The following is a 15,533-nucleotide window of genomic DNA, read 5'->3' as shown; positions in this document are numbered from 1 at the left end:
ACGATGGCAGCGAGAGACTGCCTCCAACCACCTCAGCTTCATCATAGTTGACGTTTGAAGCCATTTGCGTTGGCGCAAAGTTTTGTAAAATTTCACAACACAAGTAAAAAATATCCTTCAAAGCATGGAGGTAGAAATAAGACAGGAGATGATTGTTGTATTGCCCCTATTTATTCCGAGCTCGCCCTACGGAAGTTGGAAATCAAAAGAATCTCGTTCTTCTTGACATAGCGTTGATCGCGGGTTCATTCAAACTAATCGCTTTTGATTGGTTGAAATTTTGATTGACACGAATTTAAGATGGCGGAAGAAAGCAAGCATGGGTTATTTTATGATGAAGAAATTGACTACTCTGCTGAAATAAATGACTATGAAGATATAGATTATGACAGTGATGTTGAAGCTCCAGAAGAAGAACTTCACGAATTTTCACAATTTGAGAATCACGAAGTTGACCCTTCCTTGTTTGAAGGCATTGATTTCAACGAGAATATATTTCAAGGGTTTGATGAGCCAAACAGTGACTTGGAGATTGTTCCTCTAACTGTCAAATTTGTCTCTGATGAAAGCATCAAACAAGTGAAAGAAAGTGATCAATCCACAGAACAAGACTCTAGTAAAACTGTCTACATATGCCCAAAGTGTTCAAAGAAATATACAAGACATTACCATTTTGAAAATCATGTTAACAAACTTTGTACTGCTGGTGAGTATTTTAAATTTTTGAAAAACTGCAGAAAAAATATGTAGTGTTTTGTTTGAACTGTGTATTCACAAGCAGTTTGGAATTTTGTTTGAATTCTTGCTTGGGGGTACTAACCGACCAATGCTATGAGGAGTTTTGCTATCCCTAAGCGCTAAGGTTTAAAAGATGTACTTAATGTTTCTGTAGATTTTTGCTAAGATTTGTGAAAAAAAAGTGATCCTGATTGGGAATGAATAAATTATGTTAAAAATTTTCTTGAAATGTTCATATCTTAAAGAAGGACTGACTTTCAATTTTGATGATCTTTTGGCTACCCTCTAAGACTTGACTGCTTGAAGAGGTGAAGAAACATCCTTGCATCCTATAATATCTTTGGCATAAGCTCCTTGCCTTGGCCAGTAGGGCTCAACAAATAAGCTAAGCTTCAACTGAAGACTTCTGGAAAATTGACTAGCAAAAATTATCAATCTTATTTTCTACTTTTTTTTGTAGGTAAATCGTCTTCAAAATCAGGATTAGGATCAGGATTGGACGATCAATCTCAAAATAAAGGTAAAAAACTCTTAGACAGTGATGTATCGGTTATAAGTTTTCCCTCTAATTAATGTTTGTGTCATTTAATGACATGATTGACCCATTTGTAAAGACCAAATCCCTTGACCAACCTATACTGTGAAAAAGGGTAACTTGCATTGCGTCAAAACTTGTTTGGTTGAAATGTTAAAATTTTTATTTTTATTTTCTTATCAAAGGGTTTCTCAAGACTACTCTGGACAATCTGAAACATTTGGATATCACAAATGAAGTGTTGACAAGCATAAAAGATGACCCAATGAATAATTTGAAGGTTGGAGACAAACTCAGTCCTGGAAACTTGGTTGACAATTTTGCTGCAAAATTACTTCAAAGCAAACAATCTAACGCCAAAAATTTTGAGGCAGCCTCGAGGACTTGGTAACCCAGATTTACGATATAATGGGTACACTTGGAAATCCTGATAAAATTCTGATATGCAAAGATTCTACCGAAAGATCCATCTCTTCGCTCTTGAGAAAGAGTCCTTTTGCTTATGAAAAAGACTTACACTTGAGCAGGAGGAACAAGTGTTTATGTCCCTGATGCATTCACTAACAATGGGAATTATCACTAAAATTGTTGATCAAGAAAACAAGCTGTTGGCCTCAACAGACGTGCCAGCTTCACAAGAAGACCTTAAAATGACAAATGATGAGCAGAAAGTAGTTGCATACGTTGGTGGTTACGTTATTGCTTCTTTAAGCAAGAAGTATTACCGCCTACTTAAGTCACCCAAAGCTGAAACTCGAGATGCTGCTTCTGCTGCTTTGAAATTATTGAATTCACTAAAGTTTAAAGGCACCGAAGCAATTTCAAGCAACAGCTTCCTTGAATTTACACGGAAATGGACTGAGATCCAGAATAGAGGAGGTTTGGTGATAATTAATGATAACACATTCATTTTTATACGACGTGTGGAAAATGTGGCACGTACAATATTAAACACCAAATTTTTACGTCGATATCATAATTAAGACTTGAGGGAGTTATTACGTGATAGAATAGAAAAAAGTCGTTTAGTTACATTAGCATGGAATGAACTGACCTCAAAATTGAGAAATGACTCCCTAAAAAATGTTTTGAGGAAACAAATTATTGATAAATGGATCGATATACGCATCAATGCATATATCAGAGCATACGTCCAAATTTATAAAAGGAAAGCTACTATGGGAAATGACGCAGAAAGTATATCACTTGGGCCAGAACCATCAATTAGAAAAACATTGTATCAACATCAGTAGTACTGTTTCATATAATTGCCCATGAATTTTAAAAAGTCTTTGGTTTTGACGCTTGAAAAAGACAGTATCAAATAGCTCTTTTGATTTATATATACTAAACGAGTGCCTATTGATATTTTTTGTTTGATAATTTTTCATGATTTTATCATCCTGTACGTGTAGATGTTATTATACATTTATTCTCTGAGTAAAGTAACTGGAGATTTTTGAAGTCTTTTTTTATTTCCATATTTTATTAAAATATTGTGCATTTTGCAACTTTTGAAAATATCATGTATGGTATTGAAGGTAATCATTCAAAAGAATTTTTGAATTTATTTTCATTACCCTCATTGCATCATCTCATGGATTACTATGAAATGATTTGAGCTCGTGCCAAAGTATTTTTTATTTTACAACTTTTGTAAAAATCTGTATGATTTCAATCATTTATCTTCTGACTTTTCTGTTTTTATTAACTTAGATATTGATTAAAATAATTTCAACTCATGAAAACAGCCTCTATATTGATTGTGTCACACTTTATTGCCTATTTAATGAGCCTGAGTAAAAAAACATTATATAGAATTCTAGCATTTTTGGTCAAAAACACACAAGAGACTTTTCAAAAGAAAAGTAGACCATAATATATTTCGGCCATGAATACTAAATCAGAGGTGAAAATTGTTTTTAAACCTTATAGTCAGGTAGAATTAGTTGAAATTTCACCACAACCCGGACAAAATTGCCATCAAGCTGAAAATTGGCACAGATATTCTTTAGGGTATACTGAGTTACCAAAAAAAAAGCCCCATCAATCCGGACAGGGGGAACCACTTTTTCGGACAGTTTAAAACCGGACATGTCCGGAAAATATGTCCGAAATAAAATTGTTCAAATATACAAGTATTATATATCAAAAGAAAGGTAATTTCAAGACAAACAAAAAATTTGCTTACAAGAAGTCATGAAAATAAACACAGAAAGAGTTATGCGTATCAGAAAAGACCCTACTGTCCAACTATTTTTGAATTATGTAGTAGTATTCCCTATTCTCAATGGCAGCGAATCTCCTTACAGCCTCAAGCCATGTGTTTTTAGACCAGCTCCTGAGTGCCGGGTAGCGCCAACCTAGAGGGTAGTAACTTTATATACGATTTTCGTGCTGCTCAACATCCAGTTTATGAAATGAAGAGGTAAATAGCGTTTTAAGGGGACTTATGAATTAGGGGGTCTCAAAAGAGCTTGTGTAAGGAATTACTATTGAGAAGCCGTTTTATGTCAGTAACATCAGTCCATATCTTTTTATCTTAGCCATGGGAATGTCTTGAAACTTGTTAAATATACTCAAAAGAAGTAGTAAAACAAAAAGCTTCGAAAAATGTTTTCCAGGGGCTCGCAAGGAGAAAAACGGGTAAAAAGAAGCCGTTTTTGCCTATTTTTGGCCTGTTTTGACCCTCTTTAACAAATTACACGCTTTAAAATACTCATAAGCTCGACAAAAGCATAGAAAATGATGGACTTAATCGAAATCGTTAAGGTTACGTTGTCATTATTGGCACTTTTTAATGTTTCAGGTGGTAAAATGCTATTTTTACCTATATTTCGCCTATTTTGCTCACTTAACTTAGTTCGAGAGCGCATCTTCATTCGTCATTCGAAACAGCTTTGACCGCCACAATCGCTAAGACTTGTTAATGAGGAGCAACACTTTACAACCTAAGGATTAAAGCAAAAAAAGTCCGTTACAAGAAATTTCCCAGAAATCTGCTTGGATATCTTGTCGAACAACCCGTACGATACAGTTCCTTAGACATGAAATAATTTCTGAATTAATTTGGACCCAACTTTTCCGCCCAATAAAAATCAACTTGCTATACGGTCAATTGCGAACCCTGAAAACAAAACGTTGAAGCGAACCATAGTGTAAAGATGGAATACTTGGCTACGATGAGCGAGGTCGTAGATTCAATCCCTGGTCGGGTCATTTGTACTTGATACCTCACTGCTTAATGCTCGGTATTAAAGAAAAAGATAAAGGGTAAGAGTGGAGTAGTCCAGGGAGAAAGAGTGGCACCTTCCTCCACCTTTGGGTTGATAGCCAAGCTTTCGGGTCGCATTCGAATGCAGCCATGGTTTATTAATACAAGTGCATATCGTAACAAATAAATAAATCATATTCTTGTAAGAGTAATTACCATGATGCCACATTTTTTTCAATTCAACAAACATTGTGTTGAACTCATGCAGGTCATTAAAAAAATGACCTAGATCTTTATATCGTTAAGAAAGAATTGTTGAAAATAAATGACCAGACAACGAAATTAGCGAACGTGAGAAAAAAAAACAGATATTATGTTCAATGTTGGAGGTACCTACTTACCGGTAGAGGGAATACTAACACCAAAACCCGGGGGGGGGGGCACTCATATGATCTGGCCTGCGTCATGTGCCGCGCTTAAGGGTGGGGTTTTTCAGCATCCCAAAATGCACTGTAAGGGTGTGTTTCTGTGAGATTGCACTGCAAGGGTCGAATTTTAAAACAAATTCAAAATAATTGTTAAAAAGAAAGGTTAATACTTCTCGTTTGTTTGAAAAAGTTTCTATTGTCTGATAATTACAGCTGACAAGAATAATTTTCCCAGTTTTTCTTTGAAACAGAAAATTTCCCAAGCTTTTTCTTTCACGCAGATTTACAGCTGAGAACTATAGTGCACCACTATAAGGGTTGGGTAAATCAAGAGAAAATGCACTGAAAGGGTACCTTTTCAGGCATATTGAACTGCACTGTAAGGGTACGATTTTGAAAAGCAGATTTTGCGCGGCACATACCGTCGTTTCGAAATCGAGTGCCCCCCCCCCCCCGGGACCAAACATCACCTCAATCAGAATATGACTACCGTGAAATCACATGTCGAAATCAAATTCCGACCTGTGACAGCGAATATCAATTCTATTCAGCGCGCATTCAACGCTGTGAAAAGTAAGCATGACGAAAATCTAAGATCTTGGATTAAGTTTAAATTGATACTTTTACTCACGTCGTGGAAAGCATATCTCAAAAATATCATCGACGCTTTTAAAAAAGAGTCAGTGATAGAGAATGATAACGTAAAGATCTGTGCAATTACTGTTATACATTTGGAATGATGTAGAGGATTTCTTTTGAAAGAAACACATTTCAATTAAACTTGGAGGTTTCTGGGGGAATTTGTCAATAGTAAGCACGTATACTGATACAATCTGCTAGACATTAATACGGCAATATTTGCTCTTCATCTTTGATTCTCTTTATAGTGATTAGATTGACACATCCGCGATAAAATTTCTATACTTGGTCGTCCTGATACTCAGGGTACAACATGGAGGTCGGAGAATGCCCCGAATTTTGCCCCTTGAGATGCCAAAAAGTGCAAATAAACGTGTCGTGAAATTGTAGTACGTAATGACAATGTAACCTTCATTTTCTTAATGATTTCGATTAAGTCCAACGTTTTCTATGTTTTTGTTAAATTTTTGAATATTTTAAAGCGTGTAATTTGTTAATGAGGGTGAAAACAGGCTAAAAATAGGCAAAAATGGCTACCTTTTACCCGTTTTTCTCCTTGCGAGCCCCTGGAAAACATTTTTCGAAGTTTTTTGTTTTACTACTTCTTTTGAGTATATTTACCAAGTTTCAAGACATTTCCATGGCTAAGATAAAAAGATATGGACTGTGTTACTGACATAAAACGGCTTCTCAATAGTAATTCCTTACCCGAGCTCTCTTAGGACCCCCTAATTCAAAAGCCCCCTTAAAACGCTATTTACCTCTTCATTCCATAAACTGGATGTTGAGGAGCACGAAAATCGTATAGAAAGTTACTACCCCTCTAGGTTGGCGCTAGCCGGCACTCAGGAGCTGGTCTAAAAACACATGGCTTGAAGCTGTAAGGACATTCGCTGCCATTGAGAATAGGGAATACTACTACATAATTCAAAAATAATTGGACAGTAGGGTTTTTCCTGATACTCATAACTCTTTCTGTGTTTATTTTCATGACTTCTTGTCAGCAAATTTTTTGTTCGTCTCGAAATTATCTTTCTTTTGATATATAATACTTGTATATTTGAACAACTTTTTTTTCGGACATATTTTCCGGACATGTCCGGTTTTAAACTGTCCGAAAAAGTGGTTTCCCCTGTCCGGATTGATGGGGCTTTTTTTTTGGGAACTCAGTATACCCTAAAGAACATCTGTGCCAATTTTCAGCTTGATGGCAATTTTGTCCAGGTCTCAGGCTAATTCTACCTGACTATTATGCCTGAAAGAAAATCAAAACAGTTTTTAAATCGCGTCTAGTTCAGGACGCCCGAAATCCACCCTAAGGATAGAAAATATTTTTTGGATAATTTTGCGAACTGTCTAAAATATGGCCTCATTAGCCATGAAACTTTTTCGCGCCAGAAGCTCTTTTTTAGAAATATTTACATTAGTGTAAACTAGCCTTAACGTTTGATTTATAACTTTTCATATGTATAAAGGGCCTTGGAAAATTGGTTCTATTGTTGTTGGGTTCATTCAACCGTAAAGGTTTATTCGTGATTGGAATAATTAAGATAGTAAATAAAAGAAAATGGCGTTAAAGAAAAAAAATTATTGTTTTGATAATTTATTTGCTGCTACCATTTTGAATAATTATCTTTTTTTCGAATTCTAACATTTTGAATAATTATTTCGACACGAGAGATTCCCCCTCTATTTTGTAACGTCATGCGATATTTTCTTGAACTTTTTTGAAATCAAAGGCGGTCAATCTAGTTAATTATTCAGATTGTTTAAGAAAAGAGAGTTTTGAGATTCCCCGCCGAGTCGAAATAAAAGAACTTTTATGGAGAATCCCTGAGTTTTGTTTTGATTTACAACTAGCTTTGTTAATAAACGGAAAGGGCTCCTTTTGGAAAAATCTCGGAAAAGTATTACTGATATTCCGTGTTGGCGGCCATAGCTATCAAATAAATAAAAGAATACAAGAAGTAGATTCACGACCCATTAATTTCAGGGGGAAAATTTGTTGGTTTTTTTTTCATAAAGATGTTATCACATGAAATAACTGGTGTATAAAATAAGGTAAAATATTAAAAATGAATATTACAGTAGGAAAAATATACAGCTTTTTGTAAAGATATTACTGTATGGAAATACCTCAAAGTTTAATGAATCATACAAACACAATTTGGGCAAGGCGAATTAAAGCTTTATTAAATATGCCCCATTCTTTCAAATGAAAATTTGTAACAAAAGCACGCAAAGTATATGAAATTACACTGAATAAATAAAACTTAAAAGCAGCCGGATGAAAAATAAATTCCACAAAACTAGGGTAAATATTTTATGTCCTCATTTTTTCCTAGGGAGTTTTCTTGTATCTTTGATATCAAACTGTGTTCTATTGTCTCGATCTCTTCCTGATGCGTTACCAGTAAAATCAGATCTCCATTGTGCTGATTGCTACGAACTGACGTCCTGCACCATCTGAAGAGGGATTTTCGTTTGAGCCTCCTTTTTTTCTTTGCAAAGAAAAATACTCCTCGAGCGGATCCTGAGAAAATCTCTCTGATAACAAGTATCTTTCCCCTTCATTTTCTGGTAACAATTCCTTTGATAGCTCCACGAATGAATTCACTAAAAAGTAAATAAAACACCTAGAAGCAGAATGACAATCATGGCATCAACTTCTTTTTTCCATCCTCCTAAGAAGTCTTTCAGGAAATCCTTCTGCAATATCTGAGGGAAAAGGTAAATATTACAGTGATGGTCTCAATAACAATGAACAATTGTATTATAATTTTGCGTAAAGACACAAATCCTTTAGAAATGACTGAAATGACTAAAATCAGATAGATAACCAATGGGTACAAATAAAGCAAAACAACATATTGATAATTACCGTAAAGCGTTTATCATTAGATGACCTGTACACCTTCAAGTTTGGCTTTCCAAACTTCCCTTTGTTGATTTTGGAAACATTCAAGCAATCAAACACTTGGTCAAACATTTCAATGAATTTAATAGTTGACTTGGTATCAATTCTGTTCCGATCCTTCAAGGCATTAGCAGTTGTTGTACTCAAGACCTAAAAAATGAAGTAAAAGTTTCTTTATATGCAATCTACTGTTCAGAATACCATGAAAAACTTAAATATAGTGAAAAATTGGGATTTTCTTAGAAGGTCAAAAGACAAGAGTTGAAATAGATGTTGAAGTATTCAATTTTTTTTGAAAAGAGTGTCATCAATTAAATTGCCAATAGCCTGCTGCACATGAATTTGTGTCCAAAAATATCGCAAATATTGAGATAAATTTTTTACTTTAAATTCAGTTTCTAGCTTCAACAAGTTTTATTTAAAAAGAAATCATACTTGCGCTGCTAATTTGACTGTCATTCTGCTTCTAGGTGTTTTCTTGACATGATCCTCGCGTAGGCGATGAATCTTTCGAATTCCAAGGGCGCACCTCTCAACTGTACCATCATGTTTGATTCCAAGATCTTCCTCGTAGAGCTTAACAACATGCTTCCAACTGACATCTTGTTTGTCGAGCTTTGATTAGAAAATGTTTCGATTACATAAAAATCGATAAAATATCTAACTTTGACATATGCTCAAAACTCAATGATGAACCTTTTTCGACACACCTCAGAATGGAGATTTTATTATTAAAGTTAGAGCTTTAGAGACTACTTGGATTTTCCAGAATTACTTACATGCAAAGTTCTTGTTTTTTTATTCCAATGTGAATTTTCAAATCCATTACAAGTTGTTTTCAACAGATGTGGGACACCAGAGAATGAATACAGAGATGTTGAAATGTCGAATGGGTTTCTGCTTTTGTGAGCAGTATCTCCATCATGAATAATATCAAAAAACTTGCGGTTTGAGCTTGCACCGTCAGATGTCATTGACCTGACTTTAAATCCAATAGCAGTCAATACACGAACAGCTTCCATCGTACATAGGTATAGCTGGTGACCAGTAATCCCTCTAGTTGCATAATAGCCAAAGGCCTTTGAAGGTTAGTAAAGATTCCCCTGACCATGTAAACATTGACATAGGTAGCAAAATCTTTCTTTGAAAAATCATCATTTACGTCTTCAATACTTTTCTGATATTCAGCAAACTCGTCGTTGATGCTGCCTAACTCAGTGTACCCAACCATTTTGCATGTGGATCTATAATCAAAAAAGAAAGTTGAACTTTAAAAGAATTAATTCATAATATGCATCATTGCAATGTCTTCCACGGACCCAACAGCTGATTGGTTTCAAATGTCGTATTGACTGATTTTACGTCACTTACAACCAATCAGCTGCTGGGTCTGGCTGGGTCCGTGATGCAATGTCAGAAGACATTGCAATGGTGCATATCATGAATTGTCAATTTGAACAGAAAAAACTCATGTCAATATTTTTCAATGGAAGGACTACATGGGTTAGAAGAGGATCAAATTTTAGGAATCAGATCTAATAAGGCTCACTTAGAAAAGACTTGAAGTTTTAGAACATTAGCTGGAATACTTTGAATGAATGTACAAGATCTGAAATGATGGAATAAGAAAATTTTTTAGAACCTTTACCTCTGATAGACAAGGTCACTTTTTATTTTCATTTCATCAAAAGATAAAGCAACATTCTTCTGAAAATCTTTAAGATTTGCTACATCACTATCTTCTGCCAGACGTTGTATTATATCAGGATTAAATCCAGTGCTTGGTTTCGTGAAGTTGATGTATTTTCTCAGTGTCTCAACACATGGCAGTCTCATGAAGTTGAGTCGTTTGCTGGAAATTTGTTTGTATGCTGCTGGCGATAGATTGTAGATACTCAAACACCACCTAAATTATAAATCATATATAATCAGATTCAGAGGCGTAGCCACAACTTTTCGTTTCGGGGACCACTGCCCACCCTCTGTCCCCGGTTGATACGCCACTGAGGTTTATTAAAGCTGCCTAAATATTCTTGGAATGCAATGCTATAAATTCAAAAAATTCTGGCTGATTAAACATAACAAAGATAATTAATGGTAGAGTATGATATTATACATGATATTATTTACCAGAAAGGGCTTTCAAAAATGTGAAAACTTTCTTTAACAATTACCACAAACAAGAAATTTCAATTTCAACATTTGATGTTGTTAATTAATAAATAACCTACCGAACGATCAATGGGTGCCATCTCATTCCACGTCCTCCACCGCGTGAAGTTGCTTGCTGTTTTTGTTGTTGCCATAATAAATACTGTGGTGTGTCATCAGGAAATACATTATCATTTTTGTCATCAGTGATTATTTGGGAGCACATTGTTTCAAGGTCCTTATCAATTTCAACCCCAACTCTATCTAGGTTTTCATTAATTCTCTTGGAAAGGTAAGAAGCTCTTTGAACTGCTTCCTTCTTTGCAGCTTGAGAATTTTTCAGTCTCTCAATCAGATCTTCCCGACTCAAAAACCGTAGGTTACAAGTAGATGAATCACTTGTCCGCTGACGTTTTTTTTCTGGCTCTTCCTCGGTGCTTGGTAGCCTTGAACAAGCACGCCACAAATTGTTTTTAGCGAAATTCCAACAAGTGTCACACGTATTCCTGTCTGAAGCGGTTTTAACAAAGAGCTTACAACTCAGCTTTCTGAGAATAGTGTATCTTTCTTTGTTTTCCAACAGTTGATGATCAACAGTTTCAACAACTATGTCTGATTGAGGAAATGGAACTCTTATTTCAAGCTTATCTTGAATCACATCACAAAAACCAGCAATGCCTGTACAAGTGTTGTGTGTTGAAAAGAATTCATTCAAAACAGACAAGTTGCTGTTGTTCAATATGACGGGTAAACCATTTTCAAGTAATGGTAACTGAAACTGTCTCAGAATCTCACATTTCCAAGTGTTGTCTTGAAAAATTATTATTGCATTGTGTATTGGTTGCTGTTTTGTGTAAGTTCTAATGATGTTGGTGTCCGTAATAGACGATTCAATTTTAGAAAAATTCAGTGTATTTAAGACCTTGTCAAGTTGCTTGAGGTGTAAAGATTTAGCTTTACCGCCGGTTGATGTTGAAGGTGGTGAAAGTTGCTTGAAACATACAGCACATTCGTCGGAGTGGGCAATGAAATGAGCTGGCTCAATATTTGTGGTTGTATTGTCCTTTTTTGCTTTATAAATTTTGTGATGACAACTTTTGCACAACAATTTTGGATAAACATCTGGGCTTTCATCAGAGAGAAAAATATTACAACACCTCATCAGTTCATGTGAAAACTCGTCAACAGATTTAGGATGTTGATACTTTGGATGTTTTTCGATAACTTTACCACAAATTCGGCAAAGACACTTCAAGTTGTTTAAGTGTGCCTCCATATTTTACTTATTATCTTTATCTGTATCTCAATCTTAAAAATAAAATTTCCAGTCAGCTAAATTTAACTCACGATTGAAGTACTCTTCTTCCTGCAGTGCAGTTTGCAGGTAAAAGATAAACACAACAAAAAAAACAAAATGGCCGCCAAATATACTCACACTTCAAGTCAAGGCCTTTTACTTTTCACTTGATAAAGTTGGCAATCCTTCAGATTTAAAAAAAAATTCTTTTAGCAAAAGATAGTAAAGATATTAAGTTGTGACTCTAAGTTTTCCTCCAAAATCCTCCAAGTGTTTATATGCATGAAAAAAGGCAAGGAAAACAGTAGATTATACAGGACTAAAGACTGTCTAATTCTCTACAAAATTTCCACCTCCAGTCGTTTTTTCCTAACCAAAATGAAAGCTACACTAAGCCTCGTGTTTGACATCCCACATCCAACAAGATATAACAATTTTAAAAAATAAATTAGGTTTTACAACCTAAGGAATCCCCTTCTTGAATCATAATTTATTCAAAAAAAATCCAACCAAAACACTGCACATCCAGTGAACTTCACAAATCCATCGGGCGAGCTTGGAAAATCAAAGGACGCCGCTTATAATAGTTTTTTAAAAGAAATCCGGGAAGAAAAAATGATCATTCATCTCCTGTCTTATTTCTACCTCCATGTTCAAAGTTTCGTCAACTTGTATATTCGTGAACGTCCAATGCCAAAAAGTCTCAAAAGGTACTACTTAACTGAGGAACGAATTAATCTTAAAAAGCTCAGCTGGAAAACAAGAAAAAGCACTTAACTGACGTTTTTAGATCGTCTTGCTGACCTTATATGAATTTTTTGTGACTTAATGCAGTCTCAGAAAATATCTTGCACTTTCAGGTTAAACTTTTAAGATTTTTGTTGGACTTTCTGCTTGAGGTCTGAGAAAATTTTCTCAGTTATTACTCTCATAGAGTACTATAATCATTTAAAAAAAGCGAACAGCAGAGATTTTTAATGTTGTTTTCCGGTTTCAAACAAATTAATCCTAGGTGACATTTCTTTTTATAACCCATAAGTACTTAGCAGCAACGCCATATGGCTTGAAAGAAACAAAGGCATGGCTTTGTTGGCTGAACTAGCCTGGATATCCAAGTTCAAAATCTTAGAAAAAATAACTTTTACCTCAGCCAGACAAAGTTCTAAAATTATAGAGCTTGGTTCACCTAGAAATCAGGTGAACCCCTGCATGAATCCCATGGCTGCAAATAAATATATGCACACAATGACATGCATAATTTGAAGATGGTACCCCAGCAGTGATAAATCAATTTAGAATGGCAGCCTTGACCATAAAATATAGACAGTGTGGTGGAAGAGGCCCCCCAGCGGCACCCCGAATCACGCCATCACGCCATCACGCAAAAAGATTTTCTCCATCACGCACCACGAAAATCGCTAAAATTTGTCATCACGCAAAAAATAGCGAAAAATAGGCCAAATCACGCATCACGCCTCAAATTTTTGCCCTATCACGCATCACGCTAAAATCTTGATCACGCCATCACGCCAAAAAAATATCTAATCGCGCCATCACGCAAGAAAAAAGTCCCAATCACGCAAACCGCTGGGGGGGGGCTCGTGGAAAGTCTGTTAGACAGAAAGTGCAAAGTGAATTTTGGAGAAAAAAAATTATTAAAACAAAACTTCCAACCCAAAACAGCACTACAAAATTGGCAAACAGAAAAGAAGAATTGAAGCAAAATAAAGATATACCTTTAGTTCTTTACTTGGTGCAACCATGTCATTAAGAAAATTAAAACAAGATATCTAAGCAAGTATGAAAAGAAAACAACCAGAACATCTAAAAATTCCCATGTTTTGATCTTCACACTTCTTCCCTACCGTCAAACGCCCAAGGGAGATAATTAGGCATTCTATTGTTATTTGCTTCGAAGAAGAAAAATCAGGGAGACTTGCAAAGCAGCATACACGCCTTGCTGATTTTTTGAATGAATTATATGAATTACTTAGGCGGACACTTCAAGTTGGCTCGCATAATTTCTTATATGCGCGCCACCATTCAGATCTCTGATTCGCTTGGACCCAACCAATCAGAATATCCGCATAATCATCCTCAGATCAGAATGTAGACGATCTAGGTAAACCAGACCGTAAACATAAGAAATATCAAAATCAAAAAAAAGTTTACGGGCTGGATATCCAGGCTATGGCTGAACGTTCATTTAAATTCACACGTCCGTGGGTAATATTAGGATTTAAACTATGAAATCCGGTCAAAAGAACATATTCATATTTTATCCATTCATGAAAATCGGCATCTACAAGCCTGGAAAATGGCGTTATCAGACTTATTTTGATGGAGCATTTTATCATGATCAGGCTACGTTAGGCACTGACCTATCTCTATGTATAGACATTTACACCTTATCAAAATTGAGTATTTAAAAGATGTTTTGTTTACTATCATACTTCTAATCCAATTAAAGTACCTTATTGGAACTAATTTTGGTGGGAACTTAATTTGGCGGATTTTTGATAAAACCATAAAATCTGCCAAATTTTCTTCCAATAGTTCCAATAAGCTACTTAAAATAATCTTACCGATTCTGCCATTCCAGCATATGTTTGCAGTCTGGAATGCAAGTTAATGGCCATGTTTACCGTTTCGTTTGATATGACCAACAGTGTTGGGTCTGCGCCACCATTTAAAGAGTTGCCCAAACGGTGCCAGAGGATATGCAAACAGAGGATGAGCTTCATTGTTTGCTTCGTTGTCTTCGCAATGCATTGTGCCGTAACATTTCCATGTTGTTGGGAAGCTGACAACGTCCCCCTCGCATACGCCAAAAATGTTTTGTTTCCTTCTGCACTCATTTCATATACCCTCGGTGGCTCTTCATGAAGTTCATTGTAGATCCTTTCATATATTAGCTTTAAATTCTTTACCAAACCGGCCTCAATTGCATTTGACTTTTGTTCCATATCCTCGAGGCTGATGTTTTCTTTGTTCTTGTAAATGATTAAAACTCTGTCGGCAAGCCCATTCTTTGTAGAAGCAACCTTCGGCCAAATCTCGCGGAGAAATGATCTTAAGCGACCTTTTGGCACACCCACGCATTTGCAATCATTCCCTTTAAACTTATACCAAAATTCCCCATCAAAAAGCTTACACATCCTTTCCATGGTAAGGTCTTGAGCATTGTTAAAAAAAATGTGAATGCCTCATCAATGCAAAGGATAGGAATGTCATCGAGGTTTGATGAGTTAAGTAGATTGAAAAGTCCGGCCGATGACGTCTCGTCGACCACTATGGTTTTTCCCAACTTGCCTTCGAGATGGTCGATAATTGGCTCTATACATGAGATTGTGCACGATGGTGTTTTGCCAGCGCCTGAAGAAAAGGATCGTCGGATTTTGAAAATATTTTACGAATTTATACGGCAGGTGGTCAGTAGTCCGACACTTTCTAGTCCGACAGTAAAAATGTCCGACGTTGGATTTGACGAATGCGTCAGTATTCCGACAACAATTTTGTCCGACAACGAGTCAAAAAAAACATATGAAAAACGAAATATGAATCAGAGGCACATCTTTATAAAAATCCAACGTTCCGATTTTGAGGTCAGGCCC

At 35.8% G+C, this 15,533-nt stretch overlaps 1 protein-coding gene across 1 annotated transcript; it reads left to right on the top strand.

The window, feature by feature from the left end:
- Window positions 1-300: 300 nt before the first annotated feature.
- On the top strand, window positions 301-3,009 carry LOC136804874 (uncharacterized). Its single transcript, XM_067061385.1, has 3 exons — window positions 301-706; window positions 1,199-1,258; window positions 1,459-3,009. Exons 1-3 carry the CDS (start codon window positions 301-303, stop codon window positions 1,662-1,664), a joined length of 672 nt encoding a protein of 223 aa, XP_066917486.1. The 3' UTR covers window positions 1,665-3,009.
- Window positions 3,010-15,533: the final 12,524 nt, after the last annotated feature.

This window comes from Clytia hemisphaerica, unplaced genomic scaffold, assembly GCF_902728285.1.
Source record: "Clytia hemisphaerica strain Z4C2 unplaced genomic scaffold, Clytia hemisphaerica genome assembly, whole genome shotgun sequence".
NCBI classification, from domain to species: domain Eukaryota; kingdom Metazoa; phylum Cnidaria; class Hydrozoa; order Leptothecata; family Clytiidae; genus Clytia; species Clytia hemisphaerica.
Note: the sequence above shows the minus strand (reverse complement) of the source record. Positions and strands in the feature narration are given on the sequence as shown.